The following is a 23,972-nucleotide window of genomic DNA, read 5'->3' as shown; positions in this document are numbered from 1 at the left end:
TGAATGTGCATTGTGATAATCAAGCAGCTATTCATATCACTTCAAATCCAGTTTTTCATGAAAGAACTAAACATATTGAGGTGGATTATCATTTTATACGGGAGAAGTTTCAAGCAAGAATAATCTCTCTCAAACATGTGTCATCTCAAGAGCAAGTAGCTGATATTCTCACTAAACCCGTTACATCTAAAATCCTATCGTTTATATGTGGCAAGCTGGGTATTTATGATGTCTTTTCTCCTCCAGTTTGAGGGGGAGTGTTGGAAGATGGGCTCAAGCCCACGTGCTCAAGACAAGAAGCCCACACGTCAAAGGAGTGACATATGTGTAAAATATGGTACTTTCCATAAAGATGGCATAGAAGTGTAAATATGTGTTCCTTTTATGTCTTTTGTTTTATCAAGTTGTAGCCCTAAGGGTATTGTAAAACTATAAATAAAGGCATTGGCTAAGAGGTAGGGCATTGAAGCACTCTCCTCTCTTTCCACAAATTCGTCCAACCCTCATTTTTCTTTTTGACGCAACCCTCTTCTCCCTTAATCCAAACTCTCTTCTTCCACATTCTTCTTCTTCTCTTCTCCTTCTCTCTTCTTCTTCTTCTTCTTTCTTGTTGATCTAAAGTTCCTTTCATGAGATCCTAAATTCTATAGATAGGATCACTTACTTCAATGATATTTTAAGGAGATGGGTCGTTGGATACTGAGGAGAAGAGAGGTACTGCTTCATCATCAAATTCTGAGGATATCTTCTCTGGAATTGATTCCATAGTGGTCGCTATATCAGTGTGCATGAACTAATCAAATGTCATCCAATTTATCTCTTCTTCTCATGTCTCCCCCTAAAGATAGGAATTTGATGTAGCAGATGAGTAGAAAGATTCAGATTCAAGAAACATGATATCCATATGTGCGCTGAGTAGTTGGATCGTAGCAGCAATACCCTTTTTTTATGGACCACATATCCCAAAAACATACACCGAATGACACACGAATGAAGTTTCAAACACTGGTTTTTGTGGAGATTAACGAACACAACACACCCAAAAATTGGAGGGGGGAGCATCAGCACTGAGGTTAATGAAATATAGTTTGATAGGACTTGTAGGGGGGTCTGAAACTCAAGAATTTTTTAAGGCATATAATTAATGAGGTGGACGGTCGTAGTAACAACATCAGGCCAATGATGGCTAGTCACTTGGGCCCCAAGTAAAAGAGCCCGAGATGTTTCAAGAATGTGGCCATTTTTCCTCTTTGCAATACCATTCTGTTGAGGAGTTTGGGGGGCATGATTTTTCGTGAATCAATCCATGGTGTTGGAAATAATCACGGAACTGATGATTCACATATTCTCCACCATTATCAAATCGAAGAATTCGAATGTTGGCAAAGAACTGAGTTTGGATCATCTCATGAAAGGATTGAAAAGTATGAAATACCTCATCCTTGTGTATTAAAAATTAAAGCCAAGTCATTCGTGTGCAATCATAAACAAATATGACAAACCAACGGACACCAAACCTAGCATCTTTTGGGGAAGGGCCCCACACATCAGAGTGAATTAAAGCGAAAGGATCATCACTCTTATTCACTTAACGGATAATTGACTCGATGACTTTTAGCTATAATGCAAGTCTCACACTTAAAATCCAAAACTGACAAATTCAAAAATAGATCAGGAAACATATGTTTCAAATACCCTAATGAAGGATGGCCTAACCAACAATGCCACGGCAAAACCTATTCCACTTTGAGGTCGCTCAGGTGCCGCATGTGATAAGCATGGCCTATGCTAAAATCTTCCATGTAATAAAGCCCCCTCCTCTTAGTACCACGCCCAATGATTTCCTTGGTGAGAATATCCAAAATAAGACAAAATATAGGGTAAATCAGAACAACACAATTCAGCTCGTTAGTTACTTTACTCACTGATAATAATTTATGAGAAAGAGAGGGCACGAGTAGTGTATTAGATTATGGTAGGGCTGGTGATAATATCACTGTTCCCGCCCCTGTTATTGGAGAGATAACTCCATTAGCATTGGAAATGCTAGTCCGTTGGGGAGGAGAGGTTTGAGAAAAATCCTTCACATCAAATGTCATATGGCCTGTTGATCCCGAATCTAGTATCCAAGTATTGTCGTCAGCTTCTCTAATAGATCCAAGGAGAACATTACATGAAGTAGAATTTGAATTGTTGGTTGGAATAAGTGAAAGATGTGGCTCTGCTGCAGCCATTGTAGCCTTTCCCGTGCCTTAAGTATTCTCACTTGAATCCTGAGACTTTCTAGCCTAGAGTTCATGCCACCAATCAGGATACCTGTGTAGCTTGAAACAGTTCTCACGGGTATGCTTCGCATTTCCACAGTAAGAGCATTTGGTTCCATCATGATTTGGAGGGACTCGTGATTTGGAGGTAGAACCAGATTTGCTACCACGCAGAGAGATAGATCCAGAGTGTGTCGGAGGGTGCGAACCATATTTGTTGCTTTTAGATGCCAGAACTGCTACTGGAGAATCATCGGAACAACTAGTCGTCATCACGGCTTGATGAAAAGCCTCCTTGCAGACGTGAACAAAGGCTTGATCCACTATTGGAAAAGGTTGTATCTGTAGAACATCACTCTGGATATGATCTAGGCAATAATCGAGACCATCCAAGAATAGAGATAACAACACTTCTTGAATCAAGGTATTATACCATAGGATATCGGTTGGGTACTCCATCAGATTTGGATGGCAGAAGTCTATTTCACGCTAGAGGCCCTGGAGATTATTGTACAATGTTTCAAGAAAACCACCAGACTGTTTGAGATGTGTCACACGTCTCCAGAGATCACACAACTGAGAGGTATCATTGCCATCAAAGTATGTTGTAGCAATGGCATCCCAGACCATCTTGGGTATTGGAAATCGAATGAATTTGAAGATGCAGGAAGAATCCATGGAGTTAATTAACCATCCTTTGACAATAGCATTGTCTATGCGCCATCGTCGAAACATAGGATCCGTCTGAGGAGGTTGAAGGAAATCACCATTCAAATACCTCAGTTTGCCTTTGCCTGAGATATACATCTCAACAACCTGTAACCAGGGTGCATAGTTGGTGTCATCCAACTTGATTCCAATCAGTGCAACAATATCGATGGTTTACGTCGGGGTTGAAGCTTTGCTCCAAGCTTTAGTCATTCTCGTGGTCAACTCATTAAGGGCAGAAGAAGACGAATATTCAATAGACTGGAAGTCTATATTAGCCATGGGTGAAGACACGAGTCTAGTTTGAGTCGAGTCTTGGTCCGAGTCCTATCCGAGTCGTCATGGTTGACTCAATTTGGGTAGAGTCCGGTCGGGTCGGGTTGGGTCGTTGGAAATTAATTCTACCCAAAGTTAGGTAGCAGAATTAATTTGAACCATCGTCGTCCCCGCAACATTGGTTCCTGAATAGTGCAAGATGGGAAGAGACTTCGGCAAGGCCTCAAAGAGCGACCTGACTACGGTGAGCCTATCAGATTGTGGTTTCTTGCCTGGTCTATCGTTCTCCTCGCCTTCTACGGTTGTGTCGCATGAAGACTTCTCGCCTAGTCTATCGTTCTTTGGAGAAGATGTCTGCCCGCTTTCCTTCTACCAATGCAACGCAGGAAGACTAGGGGTTTCAGATCACTCACCTCCCAGTTCCCTACGTCGTCGCGGAACGGGAATTTTCCTCCCGCAATTGTCGAACTGGTTAATCCAACTCTGAAACCATGTAATCTCACAAAATATTTCTTATTCATTTCAATAAAATTACATCAGTATTTATATACACATATTACAAGTAATGTTTAACTAGTCTCTCAGATCATCTCTGGAGTCGTAGTTACAGAGGACTACTTCTTCTATTTTTACGGATCTAGAAGACTGCTCCAGAGGAACTCACGCCAACAAAATCACCAACAGAGTCAGAGTTCCAGTAATGACAAAAAAACTAAGCAGCAATATGAACAAAGAAAAAACTAATGGGTTTTTTTAATCTTTTAAACCATAGCTATGTGTCCTGAAAATCAATGCTCTGATACCATGTTGACTTTCAAGACTCTATGGATTATCTCATGGAGAAAAGGAGAGAAGGCATGTCGGTGAGAAAACACAAGGAAGAATGAGGTTATGGACTTGTGTTCTAACCCTCCCCCTGAAGCTCTATTTATAGATGTGTAAAATTACAATATAGCAATTATGTCCCAAAAACTTAAATTAATTACATTAGTGTCATATTTATGAGATGACTCTTTATTTACCATCATGCCATCATCGTGTGGGCCTTCCTTGGTATGTGGGCTTGAGCCCATCTTCCACTTCTCTTGGATGTGTGGACCTTCCTTGGTCGTGTGGGCTTGAGCTCATCTTCTAAAACATTTGGACGTGTGGGACTTCCTTGGTTGTATGGGCTTGAGCCAATCTTCCACCTCTCTTGGATGTGTGGGCCTTCCTTGGTCGTGTGGGCTTGAGCTCATCTTCTAACACACTAGGACGTGTGGGCCTTCCTTGGTTGTGTGGGTTTGAGCCCATCTTCCAACATTCTCGGTATGCCTATGTGCTAGAAATCAATCCGATCCTAGAGAATCTCACTTAGTGGCAAAAAAAAGAATTTTCTTTATCCACTTGGGATGCCCAACTTAGGCCTTTGGTACTCACTCATCAACCATTGATCTAGTTGGTTACTCGGATGTTGATTTTATCGATTGAAAATTTGATAGAAAGAGTACAAGTGGTAGTTTCCAATTACTTGGAAATATGTTGGTCTCTTGGTTCTCCATAAACAACACTCAGTTGCACTATCCACTACCAAAGATGAATACATAGCATGTGGAAGTTGGTGTGCTCAAATTCTTTGGATGAAACAACGACTAGACGATTACGGCTAAGAGAAAAATGAAATTCTAATCTATTGTGATAACTCTTCTTGGTGTCCCACATACCGTAGGACTCTTCTTGGTGTCCCACAACCTCATGGTGGGTCCCACAAGCTTGAGCACCGTGGTGGGTCCCACATTGAAACACTCCCCCTCAAGCTGGGGGTGAGAAAACATCATAAATGCCCAACTTGCTGCATATGGTAGACATAATCTTGTGAGTGACTAGCTTGGTGAGAATGTCCGCAACTTGATTTTGTGATGATATATGCTTCAGATAAGAAACCATCTTGGAACTTTTAACGTATAAAATGGCAATCCACTTCAATATGTTTTGTCCTTTCATGGAAGACTGGATTCAATGTAATGTGTATTACTGCTCGATTGTCACAGTATAGATCTATTGGAACTTCTTTGTAGAATCCCATCTCAGTGAGAAGAGATCTTATCCATATGAGTTCACTAACAGTGTGTGCCATGGCTCTGTCTTCTGCTTCTGCACTTGACCTTGCTACTACATTTTGTTTTTTGCTTTTCCATGCAACCAGATTTCCTCCAACCATCGTACAAAATCCCGAAGTAGATTTTCTGTCATCTGGGATCCAACCCAGTCTGCATATGAGAACCCTTCGATGTTGAAGTGACCATGATTTTTATATAGAAACCCCCTTCCAGAAGCTCCTTCCAGATATCATAGTATTCTTTAAAGTGATTACCAATGACTAAGTTGTGGCTTGTGCATGTATTGACTTACCACACTTACTGGGTATGAAATATCCGGCCTTGTTATACACAGGTAAATAAGTCATGCCACTAGTCTTTGATATTTTCCAATATCTACATCTTGTCCAGTGCCTCCACATAATTTTGTATTTGCATCCATAGGACTGTCTACTGGTTTGTATCCCATAATTCATGTTTTTTCTAGTAGATCAAGAGCATACTTCCTTTGGGATAGGACAATCCCATGTCTGGATTGTAACACTTCAATACCCAAGAAATATTTGAGTAATCCAAGATCCTTTGTCTTGAATTCTGCACATATTTTCTCCTTTGTTTTCTGATGTCCTCGGAATTGCTTCCAGTTAAAATAATATCATCAACATATATAGCTAGAATCACCTTAACTCTCGTTGTATTTTCAATAAATATTGAGTGATCTGCAGAGCATCTGTGAAAACCGGTCCTTCTAATGGCTTGACTAAATCTCTCAAACCATGCCCGAGGGGATTTCTTTAGACCATATGGAGATTTTTTAAGGCGGCATACGGACTCCCCCTCAACAACATACCCAGGTGGTTGTTGCATGTAAATTTCTTCTTTAATATCACCATTTAGAAATGCTTTTTTTACATCCAGTTGATATATTGGCCATGATGAATTGGCTGCCAGAGATAATAAAATACGTACCAAGTTCATTTTTGCCACTGGAGAGAAGGTTTCTTCATAATCAATTCCATATCATGGAGTATAACCTTTTGCAACCAATCGAGCCTTTAGTCATGCAATGGACCCATCCGGATTGTGTTTGATAGTATAAACCCACTTACAACATACTGGTTTTTTATCTGTGGGAAGAGGAACCAATGACGATGTATGATTGTCATTAAGTGCCTTCATTTCTTCATCCATTGCTGTCTTCCACCCTAGATGTTGTAGAGCCTCCTGATATGATTGTGGAATAGATATGGAGGAAATAGAAGAAAGAAAGTGACAACATAAAGGTGATAGGTGATGATGAGACACAAAATTGGAAATAGGATGAGAAGTAGAAGGTTGAGTGCATGATCGAGGTTCTTTCCATATAGCAATAGGGCGAGTATCATATTGAGGACCAAAAATAACTGGTGATGAAGAACTTACCTCTGGTGGATCTATTAACTCGGTAGGTGTGGTGTCGGCCACTTGCTCTGGGGGTTGAATGATCTCTGTATCACGAGGCACAACCGGTCTAGGGGAACTTGGTACTGAGGATAGACTAGGAGGAGAACTATCAGAATAATATGAGGAGTCTTCAAAAAAATGTTACATCCCTGGACACAAATGAACGTTGAAGAGTATGACTATAACAAACATAACCCTTTTGTGTATGAGAGTATCCCAAAAAAATACAATTGATAGATTTAGGATCAAGTTTATTGTGTCTAGGTAATGAGTTATGAATAAAACATTGACATCCAAATACTTTCAACGGTAATGAAAACGAATCATCATTCGGTAATAATCTAGAGTAGGGAGATTTATTACCAAGAACAATAGATGGTAGACGATTAATAAGAAAGCAAGTCGTAAGGATGGCGTGAGGCCAATAAAAGCATGGAGCTTTCATGGCATATAACAAACCTCAAGCTACGTCAAGAATATGACAATTTTTTTGTTCGGCTACACCGTTTTGTTGAGGAGTGTAGGCGCATGATGTTTGATGGATAATGCCATTTTCTTGACCAAAAAAAAAATCAAGGTCTTTGGAAATGTATTCTTTGGCATTATCAGATCGGAGAATTTTTATTTTTTGACCAAATTATGTGAGTACCATAGCATGAAATGACTTAAAAATATATGGTATGTCAGAATGCTCCTTAAGGACAAACAACCAAGTTCTGCGAGTGAAATCATCAATAAAAGAAATAAAATATTTTGTTTGAGAAATATTAGAGACACTCAAGGGCCCCTAAACATCAGTATGAATTAATGAAAATGGGCTATCACTTTTGACTTCTGGGTGAGGAGAGTATGTACTCCTTTGATGTTTACTCAATTGACAGACCTCACAATGAAATTCTGACCTGACTTTAAGAGATGGAAACAAATAATTAAGAGACTGTGCAGAAGGATGTCCCAACTGATTGTGCCATAAACGTGTCTCATTTTTAGTAGTAGAAACCATATTAATTTTTGGCACGTCCAAGTAGTAAAGCCCTCCTTGTTCATGGCCTCCACCAATCACCTGCTTCGTTACAAGATCCTGAAAGACACATGAAGTAGGTGAGAAGGTAACTGAGCAATTAAAATATTTTGTAAGTTGACTAACAGATAATAGGTTCAAAGGAAAAGTAGGAACAAAAAGAATATCAGTGAGTGGAAGTGATGGGGTGACAAAAGTGGAACCTTTCCCTTGGACTTTGGTTTGAGAACCGTCAGCTATGGTAACAAACTTGTGTGAAAGACTCGGAGATAAAGAATGTAATAAATTTTTGTTACCTGTAAGATGCTCGAAGGCTCCTGAATCAATTATCCAGGATGAAGATGAGGCAGATAGCATACCTGAAGCGGTAGTGGCAGCCGTAGTTGCGGAGCAACTAGGAGAAGAACCTAACATTGTCTTCATTTTCTAAATAGCCCATACTCTTCGTCAATAATATTTTTCTGTGCAACTGTTGTTGTGGGATGTTCTTCTTTTGTATCACTTATAAAGGCTTGATTATCCCTTGTCAATTCTCTCTTTTTGTTTGCTTCATAGCATATTTCTTTATAATGGCCATATTTTCCACAGTAAGTGCATGCCCTGTAACGGCTCTGATCTATAGAGTAGCCAAAAAATCTACAATGAGTACATTTGGTATCATCTGTTTTGCAGCACCAGTCCTTCTACCTCTTCCTCTGCCCCCTCTATAACCTCTACCTCGGCCTCGGCCGCGGTCAGATGATGATCCTCTATGATCAAAATACATAGCGGATGATACATCAGTAGTGGAGGAAGAAGTGTCTGGAATACGAAGTAGTGTTTTACACACATCATCAAACTTTGGGATAGTAGAAGCACTCCAAAGTTTACTCTTGGCAATCTCAAGATGAGGTTTAACATTTGCAAGAAAAATAACAGTAATTAAGGCTTCCTTCAGTTTGTCTTGGATAGAAATATCAGTGGTTGAGGGATGAACTAACTTCCACTCTTGAAAAAAGCCTCTAAAGCGGGCCAAGTACTCATGAATATTTTCTCCTTGTTTAGTATTCAACATTCTTTGGAGGATTTCATAGGGTCTATGTAGTGTATCCAGGCATGAGTATAGTTTAGCACATATCTCCCAAATTTGTTTAGCAGTATCAAGATGAAAAACATTACTAGAGACATGTTCTTCCATGCTATTTATTAGCCAACCAAATACCAAAGTATCATTCTTCACCCATTCCATATAAAAAATACCATCTTCATCAACAGGTGGTCCTCGGGTAGTGAGGTGACCAAGTAAGTCTTTTGTTATAAGAAACCTCTGAACCAATGTGGGCCAACTCATAAAATTTGAGACCCTACGTAAGGGTATGGTGGTAATTTTTAGTTTATCACCTTTGATATTCATATTTTCATCTGCCGTGATAGGCCTTTCTTCAAAAATAAAAATTTTAAATAATAACACCAAGTAGCACTTCTTTAATTAACTCGATGTATGGGAAAATTTAGCATCAATGCTAAATTATTATTCTTATTTTTTTTTTTCAAAACCACTCATAAGACGCTCAATAAAATTCTTCTATATCAGGGAACTCTTATCCCACAAAAAAATAATTCCAATAATCTGATTATGGACTGGTCTCGGTAAACAAAATTTCCAAACCGATAAAATTGTTTTGATAGTTTCTTCTAGATAGAGAGGCATGCATATCCACAAAATAATAAGATTAAATCATTAACATATTCATCCTTGAATCGTCTTCTAAATTCAACAACCAGTAATATAAAAAAAAACTGAACACTTATCTCTCGGCTTGTGTTCTTCCTTCATAAAAGAGCCTTCTTTGAGTGGTGTTGATCATCACTTCTCTAGAGCATTCCTTTGACGAGGGATCCTAAATATAATGATATGATACCATGTTGGATTTAGGATCCATTTTCCATAATTCCGAGCAAGATAAAGAAGAAATAAAAAGAGAAAAGGGAAGAAGAGCTCTCGGGTAGAGAGAAGAAAAAATAAAAGAGCAAAGAGAGGTTGTGCCAAGCAAAGGGAGAGAGAGAGAGAGAGAGAGTAACTTGATTAATTCCGAATTACAACACCTCTATTTATAGTAGAGGAGGTGGTAGAGTCCTTATACAATTAGCCTTTCAATCCTAATTACATTCTAACTCTAACTCTCTAAGATAAGTCTATTTAAATCAAACTACTAGAAGCATAATATGAGTTGAACTAGAACTCTTGCTTTTTTCACATGACAATAGGGGAGAAGGCCAGCTCGTAGTGGGTCCCTCGTGATCTTCCAGCTCATCTTGATAAGGTTGATAGCTCGTGAAATATTTGTGGGTCCCACTTGATGTTCAAGTCTTCTAACTTAATTATGTTTGTGCTTCTTGATTCCTTAACTCGTGCTTGCTTGGGTGAGGACACTTCTTAGTGTCCCACATCCTCTAGGACTCTTGTTGGTGTCCCACGTCCTCATGGTGGATCCCACCAGCTCGAGCATCATGGTGGGTCCCATATTGTAACAACTCCCATATTACTTTTAATGATAACAAAACTTAATTGAGCTAATAACTTGCAAATCTAAAGTATTTCAAATACTCCACCTTCAATAGAATCTCAAGGTATGAAGCATCAAAGTCAAATTGAAGACCTCAAACACAATTGTAGAACATCTCTTGAAGAAACACCCATAAGGAGGAAGACAATAAGTAGACTCGAGTTCAAGAATCAAGGACATACATTTAAAATCAGTCCATTTTTGTAAGAGAACATTCTTAACTCTTGTTCCTTAAGTATTTGTGAGATTGAAGTTTTGGGATTTAAATTACATATAGACATGTTTAAAATCATCATACACATCACTTAGAAACATGTTAAATCACTTAAAGAGAAATTCTCATGCTTTATAAAATAGACATTTTTAGTCTACCATTGGAATGATGATTAGTCACTAACTGTGATCGATCGTCCAGAACTGTGAAGGCTAGAAATATAAAGCATGATCAATCAACCATAGTCGATTGATCGATCATCCAAGACATGGCCATTTCATGCTATAACACATATTTGATCATCCCTCATCAGTTGATAGATCATAGTTGTCCAGACAAATAGAATTTACATGGAATGGTTGATCATTCCTCCATATTGATCGATCGGTCAAAACCTTACTAGTAAGGGACTTCAACCATGATCGGTCAAATGAAAATGCAGTGATCAATCATATTTGTAAAGCACAACTAGAGGGAATCTCGATTAATTGATACCCCAATGGCAATGATCAATCAACTTAACTTTTCTAGATCAATGGTAACATGTTGATTAATCAGTCTATCAAATCAATAAGTCATTATCTGATAGAAAAGTAGTTGTTATGATCCATTGATCGATTAGGCTCTTAAAAACTTAAAAGTGTTTATCAATCAATAGTCTGATTTTTGAAAATGGGCAAATAAATAAATGTGGTAATAGGTATTATCAATCCATAGAAGAAGTAAAGAACGACCTATACCAACACGGGATTGGACCAAGTTACACTAGATGGATGTTGCATGTAGAATAAATGGTATTTAGGGAATCAAGTCATGGGGCCAAGTTGTAGGAACACAATTTGTCTTGCATACTAGAATCATGAATGAGGGCATCAAACTTTGAAAACAAAAAATCGAAATACGTTGTTCAAAGTCATTCATCCAGGCACACCATGAGATAGTATGTATAATGTTATTGACATTTGTAGAGCAAGGTCTACAAAGACAATTTCTTTAAGAATACCCACTCTAGATAGGCCAAAGGATACTAAGGAGAATGGAGTTGTCCAATGTTAGTGTTTCATTTTTTTTCCCGGAGGCCTTAGTTGCATATAATGCCATATATGATAACGAGATGCAGAAATGGATACGTCATGATGCACTCACTTTCCTACAACTAGGAGTTTAGGCATCACTAAGGTAGCCTGGGTATGTTATGGACTCCATAACATCTAGAGTGGCAAGTCGACGAAGAGGATAGATTGTGTAATTTGCACTTTTAATTCATTAGTGGGTTTTCTTGTAATTTGGTTGAACTTTATGGCCCTTGCTTACGCCCATGTGCGTCTTTCCCTAATTCCCTATATAGGGACGTGAGATTAATGAAAATAGTAAGCATTACTCCAATTTAGTCTAAACGAGATCAGGTACTCTCTCTCACGAGGCCTAAGGGTGGAGATCCTTCAAAAGCTCACGCTCCTCAAGCATAGGTCGTTCCAAGCATCCGAAATCCTTTCCTCCCTCATCATCCAATCTAGAAGCCAGAGGAGATCGTCGGGTGACACGATCCATGGCCTGAGAACCTAACATCGTGGTATCAGACAGGACCACAATAGGCGATTCCTCTTCCCGTGTTGATATTCAAAATTATGTGGAAGAAAATCATGCTAAAATGCAATCTCAGATTGACACCATGAACCAGGAGATTTTCGGTCTCAAGGGAAATTTCCAACACATGATGGCTCGTATGGAGGATGCGTTTGCCAGGATCACAGTGCAGCTGGGTTCTACCTCCCAGCCGGCCAACAATCCTCCACCACCTCCTCATTTGCGCTACACACCTCCTCCCTACAGGGGCACCCAAGGCCCAGCACACCCGACGGTACCCAGGTACACTAAGCTCGACTTCCCAACTTATGATGGGTCTTTAGATACTTTTATTTGGTTACACAGGTGTGACCATTTCTTTTCCAACTAAAGAACCCAGCCCAAAGACAGGGTTCAATTAGCTGCCTTCCACATGCTCGATGAAGCGTCTGTGGTACCATCAGTTTAAATATGAGAACCATGTGTATGATTGGGAATCTTTCAAAGATTCTTGCATGCTACGGTTTGGTCCTCCCGCACGCAGCAACCCCCTAGGATATTTGGTCAATCTCAAACAAAGCGGGACTATAGCGCAGTACCAGAAATCGTTCCAAGAAATGCTTGCTCGCGCCAGTCATTTGGTGGGCCCATATCAGTATGTCCACTTGTTTACTGTTGGACTCGTTGAGGCACTCCGCCTCGAGGTGGAATTGTAGGATCCCCCTCTTTAGCCCACGTCATGAACTTGACACGCACACTGGATACCAAGCAGTGTATCTTCAAAGACTCCCTAGGCAGGAGACCCCCATGGCCAGGCCGAGCACCCACTGGTGTTCCATCTCAATTCTCCACTCCCCATCGCCAGCCCACCACTCCATCTATGCCCTCACAGCCTTCCCCACCCATTCCCCCACAACAATTTATCAAACGTCTTACTAAAGTTAAAATGGGCCAAAGACAAGCTCAAGGGTTGTGTTTCAATTGTGATGAGAAATATACGGCTGGCCATCTGTGCAAAGGACTCTTTTGGTTAGAAGTGAAAGAGGGTGTCTTACAGGAGGAGCACGACGAAACTTAAGTGGAGGAACCAGCCATTTCCCTCCACGCCATGAGTGGGTTGCACATCACAAACACCATGTAGGTCCACAACACCATCAAGCATCTTATGTTATTGGCACTGGTTGACTCGGGCAGCACCCATAATTTCCTCAACCAACCAGTAGCACAACAGTTGGGCTTACCACTTCAGCATAATTCGGACATTTCAGTCTCTGTGGTTAACGAGGACAAGGTTACCAGTGTGGGGTTCTATTCAGCAATTTCATTTTTAATCGAGGGGCACACCTTTGTGGCGGATTTCTTGGTCATACCACTTACTGGCTTTGATCTAGTCTTGGGAATTAAATGGTTGCAGCGGTTGGGTCCGATTTAATGGGATTTCCAGTCCCTTACCATGAGTTTCACACAGGCCAATCAACCGCTCACACTCCATGGCACCCACACTCAGCTACCATGCACTATCCAGACTCTCTCCGCTGGTGAGTCAGATCGAGATTTGACCTCACTATTGGCCCAATTCGCAGACTTATTTAAGGACCCAACTGCTCTTCCACCCATACGTGTTTGTGATTATCGTATTCGATTGAAGATGGGCACCGAGCTAGTGGTCGTGCACCCCTATCGTTATCCACATGTGCAGAAAGATGAGATGGAATGGCAATGTCAACAAATGTTAGCTCATGGTATTATTCAGCCCAGCAATTCACCCTTTTCTTCCCCGGTTTTGTTGGTGAAGAAACATGATCATTCTTGGCGCTTGTGTGTGGATTACCGCGAGCTCAACGCTCACACAGTCAAGAATAAATTCCCTATTCCAGTGGTGGATGAATTATTGGATGAGTTACATGGGCACAACTATTTACCAAGCTCGACCTGAAATCAAGGTACCATCAGATTCAGGTCCATTCTGATGACGTGGAGAAAACAACATTCCGAACACATTACGGTCACTTCGAGTTCTTGGTGATGCCAATGCCCCTTCCACATTTCAAGCACTCATGAATGAGGTATTTCACCCCTTCTTACGTAAATATGTACTCGTCTTCTTTGATGATATCTTGGTTTATAACAAGACATGGGAAGACCACCTGCAGCAATTGAGACAGGTATTCACACTCCTCCGTGCCCACCACCTATTTCTCAATTGGTCGAAATGTGACCTTTGTGCTTCAGAAGTTGCTTATTTGGGACATGGTATCTCCGCCTCCGGTGTCAAGCCTGACTTCAGCAAGATACATGCAATTATTGACTGGCCCACTCCACAATTAGTTACGGCCTTAAAGGAATTTTTAGGCCTTGGGATATTACCGGAAATTTATTCGCGAGTATGGTCAAATTGCAGCTCTGCTGAACGACTTACTCAAGCGTAATGCCTTCCAGTGGTCTGCTCTTGCCGAGTCCTCCTTCCAACAGTTGAAAGAGGCTTTAGCTTTAGCTCCAGTTCTACAACTACCCAACTTTTCTGAGGCTTTTGTTATTGAATGCGATGATTCAGAGGGAGGCATTGGCGCCGTCTTACAACAACAAGGACACCCCATCGCTTATTTCAGCCGCCATCTTGCTCCACACCACCACAAGTTTGCCACATATGAACAGGAACTCATTGGCTTAGCCAAAGCTATTCAGCATTGGAGGCCTTATCTATGGGGTAGGCCATTTGTGATCCGGACAGACCGCTGCCGTTTAAAATACTTATTGGAACAACGCCTCATTACGTCGTCGCAGCAACATTGGTTAAGCAAGTTAATGGGATTTTATTTTAAAGTGGAGTACAAACCCGGCCAACTCAATAGGGGGGTAGGATGCATTATCCTGCCAGGAAGTGGGGGACTCACACCTGCACACAATTAGCCAACCACGGTCCCTTTTGCTCGACCCCATCCGCCAGGATATTCAGCACCACCCAATGCTACTTGAGTTATATGATAAAATTGAACACCATACCATGGACAGCCACTGGGCAATTCAGGATCGCCTCGTCCTCTATAAGAATCGCATCTATCTTCATCCGACCTCTGCACTCATTCCCAACATTATTTCATTATTTCATCATTTCACGACAGTACACAGGAGGGCTAGCAGAAAACGTACTTCCATCTTAGTCGTGATTTTTATTGGAGAGGTATGAAATGGATGATAGCTGAGTATGTCGCCGCTTGCCAATTTTGTCAACGGAACAAAGCAGAATCATTATAGCCCGCCCGCCTGCTCCAACCACTTCAGCTTCCCTCACAAGTATGGGCTGATCTCTCCATGGATTTTATCGATGGGCTTCCCCCTTCTTCGGGCAAATCTATTATTCTCGTAGTGGTGGATCGGTTCTCAAAATATGCGCACTTTATGGGTCTCGCCCATCCATATACAGCGACCCAAGTTGATCAGCTTTTCATGGATCACATCATCTGCCTTCACGGCCTTCCAGAGTCCATCACCAGCTACTGCGATGCCGTCTTCACAAGTAAATTCTGGAGGGAACTCTTAAAGTTAAATGGCATGAAGTTAGCCTTCTCTTCCGCCTACCACCCTCAGACTGATGGGCAAACCGAGGTGGTCAATCGTACTCTGGAAAAGTATTTGAGATGCTTCATTGATGACTCTCCCCGGCATTGGGTCAGATGGTTGGCTTGGGCCGAGTATTGCTATAACACATTGTACCACACCGCACTGGGTACTACTCCCTTCTGGGTAGTCTATGGTAGAGACCCCCCGCGTCTATTATCCTATAAACCTGGGTCGTCTCGGGCCACAACACTGGACCAGGCCTTAGAGGAAAGGGATAAAATGCTTGTCGAGGTCAGAACTCATTTGCAGCAGTCCCAAGCTACTATGAAGCACACATATGACAAGGGCCATCATCCCCTTTCCTTTGCTCCGGGAGATTATGTCCGGCTGAAACTCCAACCATACCGACAACTTTCACTTGCAGCCACCAAACGCCATAAGCTTTCTCCCAAATTTTATGGTCCCTTCCAGGTGCTACACTGTATCGGCAATGTAGCTTATCGCTTGCAGCTCCCACCGGATGCCAAGCTCCATGACATGTTCCATGTCTTCCTCCTCAAGCCATTCAAGGGCGACTCTCCAATGTTGCATACACCATTGCCACTTATCCAAGATGGCCGCTCTATTCCTACTCCAGCACAGGTCCTTCAAGGCCGGTGTGCTCAAGACTCATGGGAGGTGCTAGTTCAGTGGACTAATGAAGACCTAGTTGAAGCCTCTTGGGAGCCCCTTGAGTCCTTCCAGGCCCTCTATCCCACTTTTGAGTTTGAGGACAAACTCTTTCTTCAGGAGGGGGTGATGTTATGGACTCCATAGCATCTAGAGTGGCAAGTCGACGAAGAGGATATATTGTGTAATTTGCACTTTTAATTCATTAGTGGGTTTTCTTGTAATTTGGTTGAACTTTATGGCCCTTGCTTAGGCCCATGTGCGTCTTTCCCTAATTCCCTATATAGGGACATGAGATTAATGAAAAGAGTAAGCATTACTCCAATTTAGTCTAAACGAGATCAGGTACGCTCGCTCACGAAGCCTAAGGGTGGAGCTCCTTCAAAAGCTCACGTTCCTCAAGCATAGGTCGTTCCAAGCATCCAAAATCCTTCCCTCCCTCGTCATTCAATCTGGTAGCCAGAGGAGATCGTCGGGTGACACAATCCGTGGCCAGAGAACCTAACAGGGTAATTGACTTAGAGAAGATGAATAACGAGCTTGCACGGATGAGGAAGGTAGTCACAATAGTTAGGAAAAATTTAGAAAAAAAAGTTTTAGTTTATTTATTTAATAATTTAAGTAACACAATTATTAAGTAACATAATATTTTTTTGAGTTACTTAACTTTTAATATTTCAATATTTGAATAAATTTAATTAATTTTTTAAGTTACTTATTTATATTATTATAATATGAATTTAGTACAGTAAAGCTTTTCATCTTTAATTTTTCTGCTATTTATTAATTATAATATTTAATATTTATTTTTAAGATTATATTATCCATATTATTGATAATTTTAATTAATTTTAAAATTAATGAAAATTTAATAATATTAATATAAGTTAATTATACGTATATAAAATACCCATAATTCTCTCAAATTATATATACTTATATTTATTTTATTTATTTAAATAACTTTATTTTATATAAAATGTTAAATGTCAACAAGGTGTCTAGCACTTTTAAGTTAGGTTAAATAATTACATATTTAATTTTATAATGTTATAAATTTTAAAAATATTATTGTGCATAAATAAAAATATATAATTTTAAAATTTAAGAATATTTAAGAGAAAAGAACAAAATATTTTCAATATAAGTAATCAGTTTGATCAACAAAATTTGTGTTGTTAAAAAAGTTTAAAAAAATCAATAACATATTTATTTTGTAATAAAAAATATCAATAAAATTCAAATTCCACCAATAATTGTGTTCCCAGGTGATGGAGGGAAAAGAAATACTAGTGGAAAAGAAAAAAAGAGAAGACGGGAAAGCAATTTTAAGTGGAATTGAAGTTCCCCTGAAAATACTTTTTTCTTTTCTCAGCGATAATGACTTCCACCAATAAATGTATTTTCATTTTGCAATGGAATACCATTTCTACTGAAAAAAGGTGATTCTCGACTATGTTGGAAAAAGAAAAAAGTCTGGTGAGAGTTGCTGGCTGAATCAGGCTGCGCTACCGATGATGATCCTCGGAAATTTTATGGCAATTACTCTAAAATTGGGTAGATATCTCTGTCGATGACATATCCAGATACCCGGCGGCCGATGGCTAGACTAGATTTCCATCGGTTTTGTTTTCTTTCATGTTTGTTAGCCGAAGCTTGTGCAGTGGTCACAGGTAACGATCAAACCAGGAGCGGATAGCACACAGCAATGGCTTCTTTATCACTAGTTGATGAATCATGAAAGCAGAAGGCTCTCCCTGCTTTTTTGCTTCTCCCTAGTCCCGTCCCTTTCGTCTCTTTATTCTCTACGGGAATCTTTCGGTCTGGTCTGCTCTGGTTCGCTTGTTACATGTCAATGGAGGATAAGATCAGATAAGTTGAAGTGTCGCCCCATCACACCAACTCACAAAGTAATCTCTACACCTAATCACGATTACCTGAAATTTTTCTCTTTTCTTCTTGTGGTCTCTATCGCTCTGCTCTTGCTGAGTTGACTTGGTGTCCAACTCGGTTGAATGGCTTCTCGTTGTTACTGCATCACTCTTTAACTTCAATTGGACGTTATCCGAGCAAACAACCAGCTAAGACGCTGCACCGTACACCATGATTTCTGGTTTATCCTCAAAGAAGTCTTCTTCGGTCCAGAAGAAAAACATACACAATAGTGAATGTAATCATCTACTATCTCTGTTGTAATATAAATAGTATACACCTGATCAATAAGAATTATGCAATATTATTCTTCATTCCTATATTTCTAAATGGTATCAGAGTTACCGATCAATTAATCAGAACCGGTCTGTCGTCTCTGAAAATTCTTACCAAAAGCAACCTCATTCGCTACAATCCATTGCCGCTGCTCATATCTGGTACTATTATCTTCCCCTTTTCTGTCTCTCATTATAGCTTTTCACCATCACCTTACAATCTCGCTGACAATATTCTCACAAAAAAAAACCCTGCAGCCGACCACCCTCTGTTTTCAAACTTCCCCGACCTGTCATCGACAACCACCCTCACCTTCACCACCGCTGCCCCTGCCGCCAGCAACAACCACCCTCACACCCTCGCCAGCGTCGCACAGAACCCCTCGCATTGCATTCTCTACCACTGTTGGTCTCAATTCATCGTCCCACTACCACCGCCTGTCGCCAAATCTTCACCTCCATTGTTGGCAATTGTCATCATCGTCATTCGCCCCGACGACCCTAGTACCAATCGCCCCCAGCCAGCCCGTGCCACTCAGTGCTCTACCCCTCCGCTCGTCTTGACAGAGCCGAGAGAGCTAAGTCCAGAAAATCATTCCCTCACATGTTTGAGCAGCTTCACACGTGCGAAATTTTTTTATTAAAAGAAAAAAGTCACTGAAGAACCTCTTTATCCTATCCGAACGATGCGATTTCGTCCGCTTCAATCGCTACTTATGTTGCTTCTCTTCCACATCTCTTCCCCGAACTATGAAATTTCATCCACTTCAGCCGCTACTAGTGTCACTGCTCTTCTTCATCTCTTCAAGGGACGATGCGATTCCGTCCGGTTAAGTCGCCTCTAGCGTTGTTGCTCTTCCTTTGGACGATGCAATTCCGTCCGCCCCAGCCGTTGTTCTTCCACCGAACAATGCAAATCTATCTGCCACAGCCGCTACCCTTCCTTCGGACATTGTGATTCCATCCGCCCCAGCCAATACTCTTCCATTGGACACCCCAACTCCCTCCAGTGCCGTTGCTCTTCCTCCAGGGATGTGATTCCATCTACCCCAGCCGCCTCCAATGTCGCTGCTCTTTTCAGCCGCTACGAGTGCCACTGTTATCTCCAAACCACTTCTAAGAACACGCTTCAGATAAAAAAAATGATAAAGATAAAAATAATGATAGAGATAAAAATAAGTAGTGATTAAATAATAAATGGTATACACTTGATCAATAATAATTACGATAATATTATTTTTTATTCCTATATTTCTACAACCTTTTAGCAATTGAGATTTTTGTTCTCCAAGGAAGAAAGCTACATGCAAAAGACAAGGAACACAATACCAGTTCTGCATAAATTTACAAGACCACCCTCAGGCCTTATCCATTAAACAACTCACCGAAGATGAGCAAAACCCCTGGAGAGCTTTTAGAGAAATACGTTAAAAAATATCGAGATTTCATCACTTATGTTTCATCTTTCATCCCTTTCACTCGAATTTTTAAGAACGAGTGGCCACCACTTAATGGTTGGGCGGATTCTGGATCAGAGGTGAGTGGCCGGTGGCGTGACCGGCAAAGATAACAGTGAAAACAAGTGTTTGAAGAAATGCCTCAATGAAGGAATCGATAGATCAACTGAATCAAATACTCGTAGATATCTAAACTGATACGTAAAAGTAAAGGATACGATTTCAATGACAACAAAGCAAAATTTAAAAAACATAAAGGGAAGCTGAAGCTCAAGAAATTAAATTGAAATATTTAAAGACGTAAAGGCCACAAGTCGTTGCCTGCTCGTGACAGCGAACCCCTTTGAAACAACCATTAGCAAAGAATGTTACTCGTTCGACGTTTAATAAAGCGCTTTCAAAACAAGTATTCCCGTTTCTTCAAACCCCAAGTTAATATCTTTACCAGAACGAGTCTTCTATCTTCACCTACTACGTTCCAGAATGTGGAGTCATCGGAGATGCCACATGAATCAAAATCTTGTGGACCACCATTGTAATGTGGATCCTTTCACTGAGATGTCACAGACACGATCCCATCAAAGTGAAGTGATTGAATCTTACAAATTGCGCGATAATTTGCGAACTACAGAATGCTCAAATCGTTTCAGTGATATTTGCTTTTTTTTTTTTTCTTCTCGACTTTGTTGTTCCCAGTAATTGCCACTTTTTCGGTCGAAGTGAGGAAAAAGAAGGATCACACTGAAGCCGAAGCAATAACGCTGCATTAAGTGGGAAGGCACATTGTCTACCCTTTCTTGGTCAAAAGAACATCATCATCTCCTACCCTCTTCCGAGAGAGGAGAATAAGAGCAGCAAAGTAAAAGGAACCACCAAAAACACCTGCCTTCTCTCTCTTTGCTTTGTTTTGCTTTCCTTCGAAGCACTTTGGATCTTTCTCCTTTTTTAACCTTGCCATTCTCTCTTAATCTGAAAGGGAGGGAGCAGAGACTCTCACTCTCTCTGCATCTCGAGCCTCCGGTTCTTCTCTTCCGTTGCTTCTCACACTCTCCGAAAACCCCATGAAAATGCGCTCTCACCATTTGTGTAATCAATCAACTGGGAATCTATACGAAATTTCATGTCAACCCACATCCCAATACTGGTTTTGGATTTGACTAGTTCAGAAAATCTTGATTAGTCAGAGTACATCTGCTTTGGCTCAGAATGCTCGTGTTTTTCTGCTCTCTCCAGAATCATTGATTAATGTTGGGCTTCCGTTCATCTATGACAGGTAAACTACCCGATTTCTGTCATTTTGTTTTCGATTTTTCTGATTGTTACCTGATAAACCCAAAGCCGGGAAGGGAGAATTAATCCTCGTGTTGAGTATTATCCATGGGCACCGTCGATCCTCCACAAACGTGGGCACCCTGGGCGCCTTACGATAACAATAGGGATTGTTCCCGAGGGTTTTGCAGCATATATTGCCCACAATGGTGCTATATCGTCTTCCCTCCTCCCCCTCCCTTTGGATACCCATCTGACGATTCATCAGAGGCAAATTTCTCCCCATTGGTGATAGCCATAATCGGCATTCTTGCGAGCGCTTTCCTTCTTGTAAGCTACTACACTGTGGTCTCCAAATACTGCGGCAATTTTGAATCATTAAGAAGAAGATCGCAGGGCGACTCCAATGAGGAATTCGACGGGACCCGCACGCCGCCGGGTCAAGAGGGCTGGCAGGCTACCACCACTGGCTTGGATGAGGCCCTCATAAAGTCCATTACTGTCTGTAAGTACAAGAGGGGCGATGGACTTGTTGAAGGGACGGACTGTTCTGTTTGTCTCAGCGAATTCCAAGACGACGAGAACTTACGGCTACTCCCCAAGTGCTGCCACGCCTTCCACGTTCCCTGTATTGATACATGGTTGAAGTCTCACTCGAATTGCCCTCTCTGTCGTGCGAATATTGTCTCTCCTAGCCCTTTGGCACTCCTGCTCCCACCTCCAGCGAGGACGGAGACTACCCCTGATCACACCCCTGCAAACGAGACCCAACGAGAAGAAAACATGGTGACCGCCGGTGAGGACTTGGAGTTGGGTCGCGTAGAGATAGAGCGAAAGACACCTGTCAGAGCCCTAAGCAATTTGGAGGAAAGAGACAGTATCACCGAGATCAGGGAAGAAATAATTCAACCCATCAGACGGTCCTTCTCAATGGATTATTCACGCCCTGACCATATCTCAATTGCCGATGTGTTGGAGATGAGTATGGAAGACGAGATACATGAGAAAGACGAAAGGCTCTCTGACGTAGAAGGATCGTCCAGGAGCAGTGTAGGAGAAGACAGCAAAGGTTACTACAAAAACAGGGCGTTGCGTTCAGTCATGAGTCCTATCCCCATGAAAAAATGTTCCTCAAGTGGAAGGTTTTCGACTATCAGGCATGGAAGAGGAACAGTTTCAGTTCTACCCATGTAAAACTGACACGAATGACTGCAAGGGATGAACAGTTTAACATTAAAATAACGAGCTCCATTCATACCTTCTAGTTTCCAGAGGAGATATCTCTCGGCATTCCATCAAACACCTTGTGGGTAATTCTTACAACGATGAAATTAGAGACATTTGTAAATTTCGTGAAGTGTGGAAAATGTAAATTTCTCTTCAGCATTACATGGTAACTAGTAAGCGAATCCTAACCTCAGCGGGCGTCTTTCCTTTTTCCTTTTCTTTCAATTTTCAAGGCTTTAAATCCTCCCTCGTTTTTGTGAATTTTGATTTGGAAAACTTCCAATGTCACCGTGAGTATTCTTTTTCTTCTCCGTTGATGGTTTTTCTCTACTTTTTTTTCTAAAAAATTTACGCGATCGTGATGTGGTCTCAGAACACTAATTCACTGTTGTCTCTTTTACACACAATGGTCTAGCTTTATCTAACTTTTGTGTTTTCATGGATACCTGCCTGCTTGCCTTCTTCACCAGCTTCTGTTTTTCTTTTTAGACTATGTTTCATCAGCATTCCAAGGTAAAAACTTAAAAAGACTTGAGGTAGAGGTTCCTCACGGCTCACCCAATATGAAAAACTATTCGGGAGGAATCATACGAAATGGCCCTTGATCGGACCTTGATCGGACCACTAATATAGTTATTGATCATGATCGGACGATTAAGATAGTATTTTACATGTTTGGCACCAAATAATTTTTCTCATATTAATCATAGTAAATAAGTGTATTCAGTCTACCAACAAAATGGGAGGATGTAAATAATTTTTAACTTGTCACCTACCACCACTCTCACCTCTCCCCTCTCCTCTCTCCCCTTTAGGAGATGTATGAGATAAAGAGCCCTTGATAAAGGAGGACTTCCTCCCATACCCATTTTCTGGTGACTTTCCTTTCTCTTCCAACCTTTTCATAAAATATTATTATAACCTTTTCAAATATATGATTCAATATATCAAGAGATGAGGGTACTTGCTATTATACTCTTAGTGTTGAATGGATCAAACTTAGAATCTAGCGATGTTTGAGAATATAATATCCCATAGTTAATTCTAAAAATGACTCTTTTTTTGTATTTTGTATTAATAGGATAATGTATTTACAAGTTTATACAAGATTTTATTTTTTATAGTTGTTCACAATCCTATCTGTTAGGTCCTGTGGGGAACAAACCTATAGAGAGAGCTGATTTTTATTTTTATTTATTTAATTTATCCAAGTTCCCACTTTTGAAAATATGCAATATTGATTTCAAAGTAAAGATCAAGCACAAAATATGAATCACACAAGAAATACATACACGTCTATAGTGTTTGACAACCCAAAATTAAGGTTTGCACCTTTGTTGCTTATTTTGACTCCTTTTTAATTTAATCTCTATGTGTGTTTGGCCAATTGAGTAATTCAATGTGCCAAAAAATAAAATTCAAAGTAAAAAGTTCATACACACAATCAAACACATAAAAAACACATA

The 23,972-nt window shown here is 40.6% G+C and overlaps 2 protein-coding genes across 2 annotated transcripts; one reads left to right on the top strand and one right to left on the bottom strand.

Annotated features, from left to right (window-relative positions):
* Positions 1 to 2,288: 2,288 nt before the first annotated feature.
* LOC137947707 (uncharacterized) lies at positions 2,289 to 3,769 on the bottom strand. The gene is made up of 3 exons (XM_068793481.1): positions 3,662 to 3,769; positions 2,798 to 3,080; positions 2,289 to 2,632 (listed from the first exon to the last, which is right to left on the bottom strand). The coding sequence occupies exons 1-3, from the start codon at positions 3,767 to 3,769 to the stop codon at positions 2,289 to 2,291; spliced, it is 735 nt and encodes a 244-aa protein (XP_068649582.1).
* A 17,132-nt stretch (positions 3,770 to 20,901) lies between these two features.
* LOC137948636 (E3 ubiquitin-protein ligase Os04g0590900-like) lies at positions 20,902 to 22,685 on the top strand. Its single transcript, XM_068794748.1, has one exon. It carries the CDS (start codon positions 21,388 to 21,390, stop codon positions 22,471 to 22,473), a length of 1,086 nt encoding a protein of 361 aa, XP_068650849.1. The 5' UTR covers positions 20,902 to 21,387; the 3' UTR covers positions 22,474 to 22,685.
* Positions 22,686 to 23,972: the final 1,287 nt, after the last annotated feature.

This window comes from Aristolochia californica, unplaced genomic scaffold (assembly GCF_029961685.1).
Source record: "Aristolochia californica isolate CCGP_79_NKW_82.1479 unplaced genomic scaffold, dmAriCali1.0.hap1 SCAF_13, whole genome shotgun sequence".
NCBI lineage: Eukaryota > Viridiplantae > Streptophyta > Magnoliopsida > Piperales > Aristolochiaceae > Aristolochia > Aristolochia californica.
Note: the sequence above shows the minus strand (reverse complement) of the source record. Positions and strands in the feature narration are given on the sequence as shown.